Source organism: Parasteatoda tepidariorum, chromosome 2 (genome assembly GCF_043381705.1).
Source record: "Parasteatoda tepidariorum isolate YZ-2023 chromosome 2, CAS_Ptep_4.0, whole genome shotgun sequence".
Lineage (NCBI taxonomy): Eukaryota > Metazoa > Arthropoda > Arachnida > Araneae > Theridiidae > Parasteatoda > Parasteatoda tepidariorum.
In genome coordinates this window covers 64,487,613-64,508,105 of record NC_092205.1, presented here as the reverse complement: position 1 = coordinate 64,508,105, position 20,493 = coordinate 64,487,613, and the positions used below count along the sequence as shown (strand labels likewise).

Sequence of the window (20,493 nt, the reverse complement as noted above, 5' to 3'; positions counted from 1 at the left end):
TTGTAATTTAAGTTCTGAAATTTTTACTAAACGAAAGATCATTCCTGGAATGTCAGTTATATGGCCCAGAATAATTTCCTCACTGAAAAGGCAATAAAGTAAACTTACGTAAGACACTTAAAGTAACTTCGGTCCTCATCTTCTGATCCAGCGCCTTATGCACAGCTTCACATGCAAATTTTACGCCATTATCTTGGATTAGAGGACGAATTGTTAAATAACTTGTCGCAGTATATCTCTTCTTTCCTTTCCGTTCTTCGTAATGGACGGATTCTAGATTGAAGAAAAAAAAATTCAAATCTTCGAAATATTATGCACAAATACAATTTTTAAAAAAATGCTTAAATCCACTGTCATAAACAGGGATATTGAAGTAATATATTCATTATACAAAATTACAANGCTTTTTTTACATTTATTACATTTATAATTTATTTTATATTTCTGTACTACTAATGGGAGAATGAACAGCTAAATAAGTTTTTTACTTAATTTAATAACGTAAAGTCAATAACGTAGGGCCGCAAATAGAAATAAATAAGAATTTATTATTATTTGTTGTTTGATCTGATTGTGTAATATTATTTGCAGATTGACTAGATTTGTCTCAAACTAAGAACACAGAAAATTATTATTGGCTACTTAGTAATTTTATATTGCTATATACTGAATTTTGAAAATATACGGAATGCTGAACTCCATCCGCTTAATGTGTTCTCGAGATATGGTGAGATAAGCATAAAGTAAAATTAACAGTAAGGGTTCAAAGCTTAGGATCCCTCTCCTTACCAAACTATTAGGACCATATTTTCCAGATTTCGGCTACCCATATTTTGGGGGTAAGAAATCTGAATGCGCCAAAGAAAGGTACGTTTATTCACAGAAAGTACATTTTTTGTGTCAGATTTCTTAACTTAAAATATCGTCTTCACTGATTAATTAATATATTTAAGATAAATCTCTCAATATATTAAATTTGAAAACTTGATGGCGAAAATCCGATCATTAAATCAAAAGATATTCAGGGCGGACCATTTTTTAATTTATCTCACTGTACATTTGAATAAAATTGAATACATGTGCGCTTAATATGCAAGTTTGGGTTTCGTTGTATTATAATTACGCCTATTTATAATTCTATTTTCGTTAATGATCATTTGAAAATCACTTATACGATGCTACTTTTTTCCTATATCAAAGACAATGTCCGATGTTTGCTTAATAGAATATATTTCTATAAGTTTCTGAGCACAGAATTTTGATAGCACATTTCTTCTGATAATGGAATTTCGTAAAAAGAATTAAAATTTTGAATTGTTTGATTTTAAATTTAAATAAAGTGACTAAACACTCGAAATTCATCAAAAAGATACGAAATAATTATAAGCATGCATCGTACCTTTAGGTACTTCAATGTTGTCTCTGTACCAAACTAGTTGAGCTGCTGGTTTACTCCCCACTGCTTGGCAAGTGAGTTGAACCGTTGTGTTTTGTTTTACTTCCATTGTGGAAGCCTGACCCAAGCCATTGACTGTTATGTAATCTGGTGGAACTAAAAAGAAAGTTGTAAAAAAACGGTATATATAAATATGAATAAGATGTAAAAATGTGTGAAGATAAAAAGCAATGTTAATTTTTCCCATAAAATATATATATTTTTCCTTATGAGACAATCATTCTATGTGAAAACTTCTTTAAGCACATACTACATACAACATTGCTTCTACACCTAATTTTATAATGCTTAACTGATTAAAATCAAGTGCTAACAAATAAAAAATTTAAACTAATCGCTTTAGAGGAAATTATTTATTCATATTTAAATAAATTATTCTAAACGCGTGGTAACTGTAATGTAGGTTGTTTAAAAGAGTAATAAATGAGTAAAATTATTTCTCGAAATATTGGTTCTGTATTTCCCGAATAAGTTTTATGCACCTTCATTTTTTTTTTTTTCCAAAGTTCCCTTTATCAACAATCGTAAAATAATGCATCAATATTTGGTTGGGAAATTATAATAAATCTCTGGAGATACATTATATTAGATTCTGTACATTAAATTCTGTACATTAAATTGCATAAAAATAAGTCGTGAAAAAAAGTTTAAAGTTAAGAAAGTAATTAATTTTCGTTTAACGCTTGGATATTTTAACTACAGCAGAATAAGATTTTTTAAATTTATTAAATACGTACAATCAATAAATAAATGAAAAAAATTGAAATGTGATTTACAGTTTTCTTACAAACAACTTACTAGTGAGTCATAATAATTAATTTCATAAACATTAATTTCTATTGAACAATTCTTTTAGTCATTACAGAAAGCTGACGGGTTCTATGAAAGTCATTTTTTTATCTTAACGAAGCAAATGAATTTTTTTTCGAGATATCAACTAAGTCATTAGTAATACACCTATTTCAGATTTCTTTCTCAAAGATATTATAGATTTCAATAGATTTCTCAAAGATTATTATAGATTTCTCAAGGATATCAAAGATTAAGAAAGTTTTTTCCTTACCCTCTTGGGGTCAAATTTATTAAGAAATATAATAAAAATATTAAACATAAAACAGTGAAAAAAATACTACCCTTAAAGGAAATTCCCACACTATAAAAAACTTTGGATCAAATTACGGTGAAAAGTACCGGGACACTCAGGGTACTAGTAATTTTTAACGCAAAATCTATTTTTACCGGAACATGTTACAGAAAAAGATCTGATATACCGTAATTTTTACTTTAGTATTTGGTGTAAAATCACTGTATTCAAAGTATTATTACCGTAAAATAACGGTGTAAAACTTTACTTTAAAAATGAATTTTACTGTAAAATTGGTTTTACAAATGATACACTAGGGAGCCAGTACTTTTTCTGAAATTTAATCCTCTATTTTATACTGTGCATAATTGCTCATTTCAGATAAGCATGTGAATAAAATAAATGATATAAGGGAGAGTTAATTATAAATTCCAAAGCCAAACTATATTTTTATACTTACTGAGTATTCTAAGTTTAGCCACTGACCTAATCGGTGTATTATTTAAAGCTGGACCAACCTGTAGAATTAAAAAGAAATATTCCTTAAACTTTTTGAAAGTTAACTATTTAAACAATAACAATACAACAATAAATATTTTTTTAACAAAATCTTCGGTATAATAAACGAATCTATCAAGGACTACCATGTTTTGTTCCGTTAGAGTGATATTCACCATATTATAAATAGATTTTTAAGCGTGAATTTAAAGTGATTTTCATTATTAAGAAAAATCAATCGCTTCTTCATTATTAGCTATCAAAGATTCCATATTATCGAAATTGGTCATTTTTCAGAATCCATGAATTTGTAATTTTTCAGAAATTCCAAATAATTCAAAACAATAGCTTTTTTTAGTACTATCAAATATAAATCGATGGTGCTTTATGTTAAACTTCCATTAAAGTAGATAGCAACAAAATTTGCTCCATTAATACCGATTTTCCCTGTTGATCGTAGCTTACCAACTTAACTCTAAAGAAAGTGCAGCTGTCTGTGAGGTTGACACAATAGTCATTGCAGAGATCAACTCTGAAGAAAGAATACTTGGAAATTTCGAATATTCTGTTACGGCTCTCAGGTTGTAATTATTATTAACCATTAATTTTAAATTAGAATAATAATCAAAAAATATTGCGGAGACCAATCTGTCATATAAGAGTTCAAACTCGAACGCTTTCAAAAATAAAACTCTCACTTTTGACAACTCAACAATCTTTGAGCAGTATTTTGTTAATTTTAAGAATCATTTCGTCACGAAATCACATGATTTTTGACAAAACACGAACCCTCAAATGTATGACGAAAATACTTTTTCAATTCGAAACCTCTTCGTTGTGCATTGTGAGAGATTGGTAGCTAGAATGACGAAATTAGAATAAAGACTAGACAATCGAAAATAAACTGACAAATTACGCTGGTTAATATGGTGGTGAAGAAATTTTCCTTGTACCAAGAAGATCCGAAGTTCGAATCTCTCTTCGGGCATGGGTGTAATTTATCTATTCCTCGTTGCTCTGTCTTCCCGCCTGTATGGAGCCCACATTAAAGTGATTAGTAAAAAAGTGAGATAAATCAGACACTACAAGTATTTAATGGAAAAAAAATACGATTTTTTTTCTTTTTAATTTTGATGAAATTTGTTTCTTCGAAAAAAAAAATTATAGTTATTTTTTCACAGAGACCAAATTTTTGATCAGAGCCGTAACGTTATTAGATAATGGTTTAGTCAAAAATGAATAAATTTTCCTGATAATCGAGCATCCATTTTTTACTGTGAAGAGCCTGATTAGTAACCACATGCTCTAAACCTTCACTATTCCGTCACACTTAGCGTATGATTTTAAAAATAGATAATATATGTTAGAAAACCATTTTGACAGTGATGTTGAATGCAAAAGAAATTAGTACAACTCTTTATTAATAATTATCTGCGCTATTTTTACCAATAATAAAATTTTTTTTCTGTATAAATGCTTTCATTGTTAAAGTAAATTAGTACCATACCGTCGTAGATACTTCATTTTTGAATAATATTTAACACAAAAGTTTTCTAAATATTTTAAGGAATAAATTATTTGAAAAACACAAAGAAACACAAAAACGATTATTAGAGTAAGTAAACCATTTTTTTTGTGTTGTGAAATGACCAGTAAAATTAAAAACGCTCTTTTTCTGTTAATAAATACTGAAAATATGTTAAGTTTTTTTTGCAGGCGTGCATTTCAGTCCAAGCTGCATATTTCTAAATTTGACATTTATTCAATATTTTTGTCATAGGTAGCTTGAGTCAATTTTTAATAATTGTTTGTGACAGTAAAAAGCATTTTAATTAGGTATGTAAATAAGAAATAAAAACTTACTTGGCATTGGAATTCTCCTTCATCCTGAAACTTAACTTCTTTAATGTGCAAGTTATATATACCTTCTTTTTCTTTAACTTCCATAAAATATCTGGGGAATCCTGGTATTTTTGGGTCGAAACCTGGAAGGTAATAAAGTCCAAATAACCAATTTAACGATTAATTATTTTTGAGGAAAAAAATAGCATTGAATATTGAATAGTCCTTTCTTTAAAGTTCTTCTATATTTAAAAAAATGAAATGTTTGCGTAACCAGAGAATTTAAAGGTCAAATTCTTATTTTGAATATATGAAAGTCAAAATGATGTAAGAGTGACCAAATGTGCTGTTTTTATTTCTATCCTTTTTATCAAACTAATATTTCATTTTTTATTAACTTTTTAATTAAACGATTTTTTATCGATTTTATTCGTAATTATTTTTTTTTAATTCTTTACATTGATGTTCATCATGTTCAGAATAAATGTCTAAGATTTCTTTTCCATCATAAAGTTAATACATTTTCCTTCAGAACGAGACCTCAATCTCTGATACTTATTGTAAAATGTCAATTCTGTATTTTTCAGAGCATAGATAAAGCACTTTTGAATATAAAGTGGATAAGACAATATTTTTAAATAGAGTGTGTTCTTTTTTGAAGGATAAAATTGGTGAGTCATCATTGGAATATTTCTGTCAAAATGACCAATATTTTTCTTTAACTGAGTGGATTATTTAAAGGTATAAAATCGTGTGCAATTGTTTTGTTTAAACAGTTGTGTGATGAAAAACACACGCCTAAAATTTCTTTATTTCTTTTCATTATTTCGTTCGCCTTTTTTTATTAGATTAAAATAAATGTTTCAGATTTTCACTAATTATATATANAATTTTTTGAAAATTCAATAAAAATAAATTATTATATGCCGATTCTTGCAATATTTCATTTGAAAAATAAATGTTATAATATAAAAAAATTTTAATAAATGTTATATGGGGATCATGAACCAATTAGAATTCACCGTAAGTGAATTAGGATACGTCATAGCCATCCAATCCATATACATACCGCTGCCAGAATGTAATCTCCCCTTCACAAAAAAGTTTTACTTCAATTAGTACACCAGACTTTCAATAATATAGATGATCATCATAAATTTACAATTCCTTGCGAAACTATCTCTCTTTATAGGTACCTGTACCGTAATTTTAAGTTTCTTTCTAAGAGAGCTGTTAGAGGTTAACTAATTTTCAAAAATTATTTTAAATGTAAACCATTAAAATTAATTCTGAAAACTTTAAATGCTGATATATACACTGGGAATTAAATAAATGAAGGTTAAATTATCATGATTAAACGAAATTAAGTAATTAAACATCAGTTATACTTGAAAACAGTTTAAAACTATAATATGGTAAGATTTACAAAAAAAAAAAAAAATAAGAAATAAAAAAAAAACTATGTGTATGTGGCAAAGTAAAACCAATTAAAAAGACCAAAAAAATTTAGGGAGAGTATAAAGTTTATGATAAATAGCATTATTTCAATAGGTTCATTAGGTCATAAAAAGAACAGAAAAAACTGAGAAGTGAAACAAATACAAGCACAATAAAATATATATATTCGAAAGTAAGGTGAAGGCATTCTAGTGAGTCCACTGTTACCAGTGCTAACTATTATATTAACTTGACATATAATAGTTAGCTCTGATACGCACCCAGAATGACGACGATACAGTATGTCCTCTACGGAATGTCTTCATAGAAGTGTCTTCATTTATTTAAATTTATTACGGAGGAAAAAACAATTTCGAAGGGATGAAATACAGATGCAATATTGAGAAACAATCACTTAAACAATATATGGCATTAACTTTCGAATGTAGACAATTCGCAAGAACTCCACAATGCGCCAACTTAAATTCATCATATTTTACACCGAAAACTTCTACATTAACACCGAAAACTTTTCCACAACTCTTGCTTCTCATCAAAACACCAGCCAAAATTTTACAAAAGATGATTCTATCCTTTTTCAGTCATGAACTACGTTAAAAAAAACCAATAGTCGCTGGTAAGTAACCAATAAAGAAAAACAGAAAGTGATGTTACCAAAATAGCCAATGGAAAAAAAGTGGGCAGTTCTCACCGAACGTCTTGAGATATTATTAGCCGGAAGAAGAAATTAGCAAAATATAGTAAAATGAAACCACGTGACCTAGACACTCCCGTGTGAAAGGGGAACAAATCCCAAGGTCAAGAAGGGGAAAAGACAAGAGTTTATGATTTCCGACTAAGAGGCATTAAAAAGTTCACATGATGTAAGAGAAATAGAAAAATGCCTCACAGATTATAAGGGAACTTAAGATATAAAACTATATTTTTAAGTAATAAGAGCTTTTGCAGCTACAGAAAGTTGGTAAAAAGAGGGGAGAAAAATAAAAATAAACATATTAAACACTGACTCCTATACCAACAAACTGACCGGATGCAGGTGTCTACATGAGGGTGGTCAACGCAGGCCAAAAATAACATGTGCAGAAGTAGAGCGGGATAACTTATTAGGTAGCCAGAGTTGGTTTCCGCTTACAAAAAGTAAAAAATAATTAAATTGGGAAAAAATATTTTTTGATAAATAAGGCACTGTATGACTTAAAAAGAAGAGCAATATAAAAATGCGGTGAGTAAGCAATTAATTCTAAAATATATTCATATTGCGCAGTTAAAAAAATAGGGAGTATCAAGCTTGTAAATTAAACATAATAATATTCTATAAATGTTATAAATAATTAATGATAAAATATGCAATAGTTGAACATATACATAGTATATTACTCAGATTAAAAACAAGTTTAAGTTTCAAAAAAATGAATGAAGTTATTGCAGAAACCTATATACATCTAATTAGAATTAAAAGGTAAAAGTAAAACCAATTAAAAAGACTAATAAAAAAAAAACGGGAGACAGTATAAAACTTGTGATAGATAACATTATCATATAAATTTACTTCCTTCACGCTTCACATTTATTCTGCCGTAAAGTGAAACATATTCATAAGCTCTTTTTCTCACATTTCAGTAAATTTTGCATTCTAAAAATCAAGAATTTCTTGCAAAACAATCTCTCTTTGAGGGTGCCGGTAGTATAATTTTCCTTAAACTAATTTTCAAAGTTTAATTTAAATGCAAAATGTCAATTAAAACTTGTTTTCCAACACGTTTCACTTTATTTTGTCATCCGATACAATTACGTGAACTTAATTACTTTGTCTCTCTTTTTATTGAATTTTGCATTATATAAATAACAGTTCCTTAGAAATCAATATTTCTTTAAGGGTACCCGTAATATAGTTTTAATTTTCTTTCTAAGAATACTTTTAGAAAGTTACTAATTTTCAAAGATTAATTTTACTGTAAAATTTTAATAAGAATTTATTTCCTACACGTTTTACATTATTCTGCTATCCGATACAATTACGGGAAACGTACTCTTAAGCTCCTTTTTCTCTCACTTCAATAGATTTAACATCATAAAAATAACATATCTCTAGCAAATAAATCTCTCTTAAAGATTAACCATAATATAATTTTCATATTGAGGACTACTTTAATAATTTAACTTATTTTTAAAGATTAATTTGAATGTTAATAAAAATTTATTTCAGGCATGTTTCACTATATTCTATCATTCGATACGATTCCGTGAAACATATTCTTAAGCTCTTTATTCTCTCAATTCAATAAATTTTGCATCATAAATATAAAAATTCCTTGCAAGACACTCTCTTTTTAAGGAAACCCGTAATATAATTTTCATTTTCTTTCTAAGAGTACTCTTATAAGTTGACTAATTTTCAAAGATTAATTTAAATGCAAAATGTTAATAAAAATTTATTTCCGACACGTTTTACATTATTCTGTTATCCAATACAATTACTGGAAACGTACTCTTAAGCTGCTTTTTCTCTCACTTCAATAAATTTAGCATCATAAAAATAACATATCTCTAGCAAATAAATCTCTCTTAAAGATTAACCGTAATATTATTTTCATTTTCATATTTAAGAGTATTTTAATAATTTAACTTATTTTCAAAGATTAATTTGAATGTTAATAAAAATTTATTTCAGTCATTATTCACTAAATTCTATCATTCGATACGATTCAGTGAAACATATTCTTAAGCTCTTTTTCACTCAATTCAATAAATTTTGTATCATAAAAATAAAAATTCCCTGCAAGACGCTCTCTCTTTAAGGATACCCGTAATATAATTTTCATTTTCTTTCTAAGAGTAGGGGAGAGTGGTGTCAATTGTAACAGGGTACAATTGTAACAGAGCAAAAATTTCGAGTGTCGGGTTCTATATGTGGTTCCCAGGTGTCGCACAAAGTGTATTTAATAAATCTACATGTACACCCCTGCTGGCAACCATTTTTATGTACTTTTGAAAGAGTTACATCACAAAAGATATTTTCATGCTACCTAAGTACTTTTTTTGGTATTAGAATATTATATTGTAACAAAGTAATTTTGTTTAAACAAATAAAAATTATTAACCGAATATGTAAGTGGACACCTTAAGTAATATTTTTAAAAAAAAATATTAGTTTTGTTAATTAACTAGCATTGTTTTAAACAAATGAAGATGAAATGGCGTCTTGGGGACGATTGTAACAATAAGTAAAGGGACGATTGTAACAGCTGAAAATAAATAATCTTATGTTTACAAACCATTACTTAACTCTTTAAGGACCCCCAATAGTTTTCTATATCATTTATATTATGTTGCATGTGCATTATTTTATTTGTCACCTTTCACAGCATAAATTAAATTTTTTAACCCCTTAAAGTTAAAAGTTTAACCCTTTAGGTCTCTGCTCATTATTATTTTTACTCCCAAAATATCACTACTATTTTGATCAATAAAAAATATCTATCACAACTATGATAATATGTACAATTAACTACGTTTTAGTTGAATTTATGAACTGTTACAATTGACCCCGTAAGTGGGGACAATTGTAACAAGTGCACGACTGTCAAAAATTGTTAATAACTGATATAATAACATTTAAAATAAGGTATTTTTTTTTTTCTTGTAGAAGATAGTCTACTTTACTCGTCTGTCAATTAATACTAATAATATGTTGTATTTTTTGTTAGTTAAAAGTAGTTAAGTAAAAAATGTTACAATTGACCCCACTCTCCCCTACTCTTATAAATTGAGTACCTTTATAAATTGACTAATTTTCAAAGATTAATTTAAATGTAAAATGTTAATAAAAATTTATTTCCGACACGTTTCACTTTATTCTGTCATCCGATACAATTACGTGAAACGTATTCTTGATTCCCTCTGAACGTATCGTTAAAATGCATTGAAATTCAGTCGAAGTTCGCGTTCGTTCTTGAATAAATTCCGAGTAAGTGACATCCATTTTAATGAAACAGAACAGTTTAGATGAAGCTACTAAATTGTTGCTGACTTTTGACATTGAGTGTGTTAATCGATATGTTGTTTACACACATTTGTTTCGATTTAAGGTCATTTTTAATTATTTTATTTATTTTCAGAGATTTTTCTTACATTTAGTAGAGCGAGGAAGAAAGAAACTAAATTCTTGAATAGATAATTGATTGGAAACAGAGATATCCCCTGTTATAAAAAAAGCAAACTTTCTTTTTACCATTTTATACTGAAATGTTTGAAAGGAACTCAGAAACCTTGTACCAAATTAGCAATTCTAATTCGAACGCACAGTTTCGATTAATTAGGTCGAAAACCAATAGCGTAGGTTCCCGAGTCATTAGGTTCACTGAAAGCTATTCACAAAGAATGATTAGCTCTTATTGTATTTAAAAGCAGACATAGAGCAATTATATACTGCATTTTAATGAAGAGGCAGTGAATTAAAAAAGTCACATTATAAATTATTATAAGAGTAAAATGTCATAGGTATGCATTTAGTATTAAATAATATAACACCATGTACAACTTCACATGTAATCATCGAATTCTATACACAGACAATAAAACGGAATAATTAATTATCATTTGATATTCTAAGTAAAACTTTTTAAAATAACAAAAAGCGAAGCCTATTTATGATATATTATAATTAGTGCTAATCGTAAGTATATATATATATGCAGTCAAACCCCGCTATAGTGAACGCCCGGATATAGTGAACGAAATGTTCGGTCCCGTGCCTTGCTATACACGGATAATGTTATTTTTTGTGGATATAATGAATCAAAAAAGTGAGGAAGTGGGATATAATAAACTTTTTTCTGTCTCCGACAGAATTTTTTAAAAAATATTTTGTAATAATTTTGAAATTTCTACTTCAAAATAAATATATATACCGATTTTCAAAACCATCCGTAGAGCGGATTGTAGCGATAAGCATTTCTTCTTGTTTGCGTTTTTTATCTCACTTTCTCATACCTAAACAAACCAAGCAGATGTTTCCAACCCCGGCAGACGATGCACCTGTAAGGTGTCAGTGGGATCAGTATGCATTTTCTGTCAGAGGGAATGAGTAATTATTCATTATTGGTCAAAGGATTGGACACTAATATGTGTTGATAAGAACCTCATTTCAACTCCTTTTTGCTCTCAGTTCAGTTAAAAAAATTCCTGCAAACAAGTGTTTCAAATTTAACTATGGCGAGCAGTAAGTGTAAAGAGTTCTCCATTGATAATAAAATGGTCATAATCAGAAAAATTGAAAATGGATGCAATCAAGCTGATATTTGCAGGAAACTATCCAAATCTGGGCAGAAAAAAGTTGTGAAAAGCAGATCACAAGGATCTTGAAGAAGCATTATTGAAGGTTCACCAAGCGAAGAAGTCGCAATCTTCCTGTATCTGGACAAATGTCGATGAATTTGCTACGCCATTTTATGAGACTACTTTTATGTGCTCGAATGGCAGGTTAGACAGGTTTAAAAAGCGGAATAAAAGAAATTCGTGAAAAATTATCTGAGAGTCGGGAAGTGTTTCCATACCTGATGTTGAGGATTGCTCATCAGCTAAAGATTACTAGTTTTTTTTTGTACGCAAGACGAAGAGTAATAAAAAATAACACATTTTTTGTTACTTTATAATTTTTTTCAGTCATTTATTTGAATAATGTGTAATAAATGGGAGGAGCTTGGAAACCATTAGTTAAATTGCCTGCGTAACGGATATAGTGAACTCCCGGTTATAGTGAACCAAAATTTCGGTCCCTTGAAGGTTCACTATAGCGGGGTTTGACTGTATNTTAAAAGTTAGATGCTACAGTTGCTTATGCAAACTTAAAATTCATCATAGGTACTAAATTATGAATACTTCTGGGTTACTGTTTTTAGTAAGCTTTGAAACCATTTGGCTCACAACGTGATCATTGTGTTCTGGGACTATCTTGAGTAGTATTTTTTGTTTACGTGTAATTGTTAATTTGCTTATTGATTTATTATTTGTGTTTAAATAAAAATAATTATCGTCATTTGAAGACCAATCATTTCAAGACTTAAGAATTGTCATTTGAATAAAGAATCGTTATAAAATACGTCTTACCTTGTTAACAATATACCGCCATCGAAATTAAAACCTAAATGATAATTTGCACCAAGAACAAACAGTAATAAACAAGTAAAAAGAGGCCAAATCAGAACTGCCAAAAAAGCGAGTTCTTTCAAAATCTAGCAATCATGTCACCTTTTTTTTAACTATATGCAGTCAAACCCCGCTATAGTGAATTCCCGGATATAGTGAACGAAATGTTCGGTCCCGTGCCTTGCTCTACAATGTTATTTTTTGTGGATATAATGAATCAAAAAAGTGAGGAAGTTGGATATAATGAACTTTTTTCTGTCTTCGACAGATTTTCTTAAAAAATATTTTGTAATAATTTTGAAATTTCTACTTCAGAATAAATACATATACCGATTTTCAAAACCATCCGTAGAGGGGAATGTAGCGATAAGCATTTCTTCTTGTTTACGTCTTTTATCTCACTTTCTCATACCTAAACAAACGAAGCAGATGCTTCCAACCCCGGCAGACGATGCACCTGTAAGGTGTCAGTGGGATCAGTATGCATTTTCTGTCAGAGGGAATGAGTAATTATTTATTATTGGTCAAAGGATTGGACACTAATATGTGTTGATAAGGACCTCATTTCAATTCCTTTTTGCTCTCAGTTCAGTTAAAAAAATTCCTGCAAACAAGTGTTTCAAATTTAACTATGGCGAGCAGTAAGTGTAAAACGTTCTCCATTGATGATAAAATGGGCATAATCAGAAAAATTGAAAATGGACGCAATCAAGCTGATATTTGCAGGAAACTATCCAAGTCTGCTGTTTGTAACATATGGAAATATAGGCGATTAATAATTTCTGCTCACGAAGAAAATTTAGATGGCAGAAAAAAGTTGTGAAAAGCAGATCACAAGGATGTTGACGAAGCATTATTGAAGGTTCACCAATCGAAGAAGCCGCAATCTTCCTGTATCTGGACAAATGTCGATGAATTTGCTAAGCCATTTTATGAGACTACTCTTATGTGCTCGAATGGCAGGTTAGACAGGTTTAAAAAGCGGAATAACAGAAATTCGTGAAAATTATCTGAGAGTCGGGAAGTGTTTCCATATCTGATGTTGAGGATTGCTCATTAGCTAAAGATTACTAATTTTTTTTTTTTGAACGCAAGACGAAGAGTAATAAAAAATAACACATTTTTTGTTACTTCATAATATTTTTCAGTCATTTATTTGAATAATGTGTAATAAAAGGGAGGAGCTTGGAAACCATTAGTTAAATTGTCTGCGTAACGGATATAGTGAACCAAAATTTTGGTCCTTGAAGGTTCACTATAGCGGGGTTTGACTGTAAGTTTATATTAAACTGAACGTCAGTAGACATNATATATATTTATATATAGAGAGAGATATAGATTGATAGTAGCGCTAATGCCCATAACTTAAATACTCTCCAACAAAAAACAAAATAATGAAAAAATATCTTCTATTGTATGAAAGTATTTTATGAAATAAACACTTGCCTAAGGAAAAGAAGTAACGAAATGTTGATGTTTTGAAAAGATACATAAATTGGTATCTGAAGAAAATAAAAATTCCTGATATGTTTCATAAGTGTTCTGACTAAGCAAGAGTTGTATATAAATAAAAATAACTAATATACATTCCTTAAGAGGAGAAAAAAATCTAGTTTCTTAACATTTCATAACTCTAAACTTATATTTAACCCTCTTATTCTTTTATTAATAAATATACTCATCACGGCTTTATCTCCGAAAAACTCATTTAATTGAAAGATTTTTTAAAAAATTGATTTTAACTGTTTATATTTTAAATTACTCCCTAGTGATTCTGTTCCTTAAAATCATTCAAAAATAAAGAAAAGAAAGAGAAAGAAACTAACGCACCTTTTTTTTAAAATGACATAGTAGGCAACTATTTTCATAAAATGCGTTTGTTGTTCTCTATAGCTCGAGTAAATGAATAATTTATGTTAAACTATATTATAAGGTTGGCGCCCAAAAACAATGTTATAAAATGCTAAGGTAGGAATAGTTAGAAATAGTTGGTATTCTAAGAGAAAAAGCTACAAGGTCAGGAATAACTTTAAAAACCACACAAATATGTTTTATCATTCTTTTTTTTAGTGTTAAAAAATGAATGCTGTATAGAAATTGCTCTTTTTTCTTCTTCTATAGGTAGATAGTGCCTTTCTCCTTTTGTAGCTTTAAAAGCTTTTGCATGGTTGAATTTAACTCAAGTTCTCCGGTCCGTATATTGAGAATGGTATTACAGTTGAGAAATGACTTTCACATATCCCATTTCAAAGCATTTCTTATCTTTAAAGTATTTTATTTCTTGCAGCCTTTCCCTATACTGATAACTTTAACTAAACATTCCTACCATTATGAGTTGAAAGTTAGAAATCCATTTTGAAGAAGAAAAAAAAACGCCAAAGTTTGTGCTTTTCTTTTTATTTATTTATTTATTTTTAATATTAGAAGCCGTTAGAAGAATTTTTGTTTTGCAAATATTAGAAAATGGCTAAAGTAATTAATGTAATTATGCCTAATTATCCTGTAAGCATTTTGTTCTGTTGTTATGTTATTATTACGTTGAAAAATTGTTTTCACCTATCCCATTTCAAATTTTTTCTTTCTTTTTTTTATCTTCAAAGTATTTATTTCTTGCAGCTTTTCCCTATTTTAATTTTGGTTTGAATTCCGTTTTAAATGTTTATTTATTTATATGCTTATTTTTAATGCCAGTACCAATTAGAAGAATTTTGGTTTTGTAAAAGCTGGGAAATAGTTAAAAATATTTAATGCAATTATACGGAATTCTCCGGCTCGTATAATTGCATTAAATATTTTTGGTATTCCGTTATGAAACAGTTTCAAATTTCAAAGCATTTTTTTACTATTTTTAATAGTAGAACAGCCGGATTTCGGACTTACATTGAAACCGGCAATTGGAGGAGTCAATTTGACCCTCATTTGAAATTGACGTCATACCAAAGTAAATAATTTTTTAGATGCTGAATATTGTTAAAAATACCATATATAAGGGTTTTGAGAGATTAAGTTAATAAAAAAAATAATGGCAGTACAACAATATTGTATAATATTGTATTACACATTATTCATTGGCAGAAGTGCTCGTCATGCGAAAATAAACGAAAGATGCAAATCTTATCTATACGCAAAATTTAATCATTTTCGCAACAAGCTTTGAAATGAAGAATTTTCATCATTAGTTAAACATTAGAGCTGGCTTACTACAGCATATCCGCAAGTAGTGAAAGTGACAGTAAAACATCGACTAACTGATTTCTAGAAATTCTCATAGTTATGATAAATTTTATTACGTCCTTATGAATTTTGGGCTGTTTATTGCGCAAGAATGAACTAGCAATTCTTAATTAGTAGGATGAAAATTTATCGAAAACTATCCAAGCCTTGAAAATGGCCCCATCACAAACATTGTAAAATTCGTCCGAGCCATTTGTAAATTTCACATAGTGTTGAATAATTCCGTAGCATCTTGCCTGTCATTTTGTTCTATTGTAGTAAGGGACAGTACTTGGCTTCTACTCCATTATTTTTTCTGCAAACTAATTCACGTGAATACTCTTTAGAGTTACTGCATTCTTTTTCTTTTTCACTTATGCATTGAGTGTTTTATTTCCTTTTGCAGTTCAATAGATAGATGCCATAACATCGAAGTGACACTCAAAATATAAGAAATTTTTTTTCCCGAATAGACTGTACAATCCCAAGTAGCGGGCATTTCTTTTGCCGAAAAAAATTCATTTACAAGTTTTACTGAGATAAAAAATATTATCAGTAATCCCGCTGTGCTCAGGGTTAAGGTGTGGTTTCATACATAGAGCACAAGATTTTCCCTGAGTTGTCATTCAGTTGGAGATGTTTTTCAACTGGCATAAATAAAGGTAACCATTCAAAAAGATTTGTTTTTTAATTTTGCGTCAGTTGAAAGTAAAATACTTGTACTTAAAAAGAATGTGGCTTTCTCGCCATGTTATAAATTTGCATTTTGATTTACAAGAAAACTATTTAACAACAGTTTTTTTCTTGTTCAGTATTAGAATAAAAATAACTGTTTATAAGGAAGTTGTACAGTGCAAAAAAAAAAAAAAAAAAAAAAAAAAAAAAAAAAAAAAAAAAAAAAACAGATCACCCTGATTTGATCTAATAACCGGATCTTCATGTTCTAGAACTCAATCTTAATGGCTCAAGGCGGCGACCTCAAATATGCTAATTAATAAATGCAGACCGTATTTTAAATTATGAAATCAGACACACAAATGTACTTTCTTCTAAACATACCTTCTTTTTTCTTTTTTTTTTAACGGATTCGAATTTCTGAACCATAAAATATTGGGGGTAGCCAAAAACCAGGAAATATGGTCACAATAGTTTGGCCAAGAGAGCGCTTCGCAGTTTGGACCCCTTAATGTTAATTTTAGATTTTGCGAATTTCGCTATATTTCTAGAACGTTTTAAGCAAATTAAAAAAAAATATTTTGCTCACAATTATAAATTCGTTTATCCAAAGATATCTCCATGCAAAAAATAACTTTAAATATTTAGTATTTTTTATCATTTTATTTAATAATGGTCGAAAACATTTTGATTTGTAAAATATACAACTTTTACGTCATTTTAAAGAATATAATTTCACTTAGCAAAAAAAGCAAAATTTGAACAAAATTGGTTGTATAGTTCCTGAGAAATTGAATTTTTTTTTTAAAAAAAATCAAATATTTAAAATTCAATTTCTCAGGAACTATTCGACCGATTTTGCTCAAATTTCGTATTTTGCCTTGTAAAATTATATTCCTTAAAATTGTGAAAAACTTATATACTGTGCAATAAAAAAATTTTTAGATAAATATTATATGAAATAATACAAAATAATAAATGTTTACTAAAAAAATTTTTTTGCATGGAATTATCTGTGGATAAACGAATTTCATAATCGTGTGCAGAAACTTTTCAATTCTCATAAGAAGTTCTCGAGATAATAGCAAAATACGCAAAAAGCAAAATTTACGTTAAGGGGGTTCAAACTTTGAGTGCTCTTCTGACGAAACTATTGTGACAACGTTTCCTAGATTGCGGATACCCCCTATATTATAGGTGGGTGTCAGAAATCCGAATCCATTGAAAAATATATGTTTATTCAGAGACAGTACGTTTTTGCGTCTGATTTCGTAACTGAAAATATCATTTGCACTTATTTATTAGCATATTTGAATTCACCCCCTCGAGTAATTAGGATTGAGTCCTAGAATCGATCATTAGATCAGAAGTTATTCAGGATAGTCCTTTTTTGCGCACTGTACGTGGTTTCTTTAAGACGTAATAACGATTTTGTCATTGATAAAAATTATAAGAGTTTAACTAAGCTAGATCGAACATTGTATTTAAAATACCATGCAATTTACAGAAACTGATTGCGTGACATTTTTCTTAGCACGGAGGACCCCGGTATATGTTTTACTTATCATCCTCTCAATGTTTGAAATCTTGCAAAAGCAAAACCTGGCATGAAACTTCAAAAATGAATAGTTTTCTTACGAAGGTCAAAATGTTATTTTTGGTGCTTTCAGATATTTCTATGATTGTTTATTTTAATAATCTAACATGGGATTTTGATACAGTATAATTAAACATACATAAGAAAAAGTTATAAAATATTCGCTTCGATGATCTCGTATGTCTTCTAAAACAACATAAGAAATGAAAAAAATTATTAAAATGACCCCAAGGACACTTAAGTAATTGTTAGAGGATTTATATCATCCAGCAGCACCTTATTCTGAGAACTTTAAGAGAAAAAGGAAAGTTTCAGTGTGTATTTTTATTTATTTTTTTTATGTTACAAGCCGTTAGTAATATTTTGGATTTGTAAAGACTTGAAAATAGTTAAAAATAATTAATTTAACAGTGCATAATTCTTCGGTCCGATATTGCGAATGGCATTCCGTTGAGAAATAGCTTTCACATATTCTATTGAAATGCTTTTCTTTTTTTTATCTTTAAAATAATTTATTTTTTTCAGCTTTTCTTTATTTTGATGCAATTAATAGGAAAAAAAAGTTTCGATTTTTGCATTTATTTATTCTTTTTTATGTGTAAAGCTTTTTACTTAATTTTTTTAACAATAACTAAACTAAAAATTGAAAAAAGAATTTGTTGTAAGTATTATATATTCTTAAAATCTATTTATTTTCTTATTTTTTTTATTGTCATAGTGATAAAATGTACCAAAAAAAATCCTCAAAAGCTTATTATTATTAAACTTTATTAAATACATATTTCGAGAAAGTAATAGAGATAAAAAAAAACTTTTGCAGAATACTTCTTGCAAATTAATGTCCTTTAAAACATGTTTCTGTATCACTGTAAACAGATTCTAAAACAAGAAATATTCAAAAGGGTAATGAAACAAATGTAGTTGACGTTTCTTCTTTTTTAGCAACTCAAGATTTCTCGGGTTCACGAAATATAAACTCAAAACGCAACTTCATATTAAAACCGCCAAATGTGTTCTAACTTTTGGTCAGTCAGCCGTTAGCTCTAAAAATCTTTCCAAGATTTTTCATTTCGATTCTTTTTTCTGGGCACACAAATAGGACTAAATAACTTAATCTCGAGGGAGCCTTTCTTTATTTGTCTTCCTTGCGCTTGGCTAAATCTTTTGCGCTCCAACAATTTTGAAAACGAATCCAAAACCGCAATTCCTTGTTTTCTTTGTAAATACGTGGAAGAGGAAAAGAATTATTCTATTTGATTTTAGTAACGCTTGAAGCATTATGGCCATTATTTGACCTTTTCCCACGACAGCGATGTTTGGCTTCTTTTTCTTCTTTTTTTATTATCCTCATGGTCTATTCTTTCATCTGGCTATTGCTAACACTATTTCATTTTGACTTGATTTTTAAAATATATATGGACTTTAAAAGCTTGTATTTTTTGTTTTGTTTGGTTAGGAAAAAAATACCGTTCAACATTTGTAAGTATTGCGTCTCATTCTACAAATCACAACTAACAAAATAACCTCAATATTAAAATGTGAAAAAAATACTAAGAATAATAATTAAGAAATCTGTATATTTGGACTTCGAAATTTTGTATTTTTTGCTTTGTTTGGTCACAAAAAATGCGTTTAGAAAGAAATATTATTTCAGTAAGAAGAATGTGTTTTTAAACATAATTATGTATTAATAAAATCGTATTTGTAAATATTACATCTTATTCCATAAATCATAACTAACAAAACATCATCAATATTAAAGTACAAAAAGATAATAAGAAAATTTTCAATAAAAAAATTCTTGGCTAAAATATTGCAGAATACCTTAGCTAAAATGTTCTATAATAGTTATTTTTTTCTTCTTCTCTTACGGCAGAGATTTTTGAATTTTTTCCCCTCTTTTTTTATTCACATGATCAAACTTTTCATCTCGCTATTGCTAACACTTTTTCTAATTTTTATTTTGACTTGATTTTTAAAATATATGGACGTTAAGATTGTATATGTTTTTTTCCGTTTTTTCACAAAAAAGTTATTTTATAAGAAATATTAGTTCTGTACGAAGCACGTATTTTCAAGCATAATTATGTCTCAAATTAAAAAAAGGGGCTAAATATTTTAATACATTAACCATTAAATTTGAAATATTTTGTTATTAGTAAACATTACTTCTCATTCTACGAATCATAACTAACAAAATATCATCAATAGAAAAATGTAAAATAAAATCTTAAGATTAATATCAATCGGAAAATTCCTCACTAAAATTTTGCATTTTATTTTAGCTTAAAAATTCCATAAAGGTTATTATTTTTTTTTTGAGTTCAATATTTTGAAAAACATCAATTTTGCTTAATTTGCTTAGCAAATGAAGAAACGAAACTCCTTTTAAACATAAATTGCTTCATAAAATGTTTAGTACGAAAAATGTTAACTATAATTAGTTTAGTCGAAAAATGCTAACGTAAAAAATGTCCATTAATATATTCCCTTAATTCTTTTATTATTTTTTTTAAAATTTAG

The 20,493-nt window shown here is 28.5% G+C and overlaps 1 protein-coding gene across 1 annotated transcript in view; it reads right to left on the bottom strand.

Annotated features, from left to right (window-relative positions):
- The window catches only part of LOC107444002 (synaptogenesis protein syg-2), a 97,713-nt gene that overhangs the window by 43,157 nt on the left and 34,063 nt on the right, over window positions 1-20,493 (bottom strand). The window contains exons 3-6 of the mRNA XM_071177677.1: window positions 4,902-5,023; window positions 3,001-3,058; window positions 1,400-1,552; window positions 109-273 (exon numbers count right to left, since the gene is read on the bottom strand). Coding sequence (XP_071033778.1) covers window positions 109-273; window positions 1,400-1,552; window positions 3,001-3,058; window positions 4,902-5,023 — 498 coding nt within the window. The remainder of the gene's footprint in view (window positions 1-108; window positions 274-1,399; window positions 1,553-3,000; window positions 3,059-4,901; window positions 5,024-20,493) is intronic.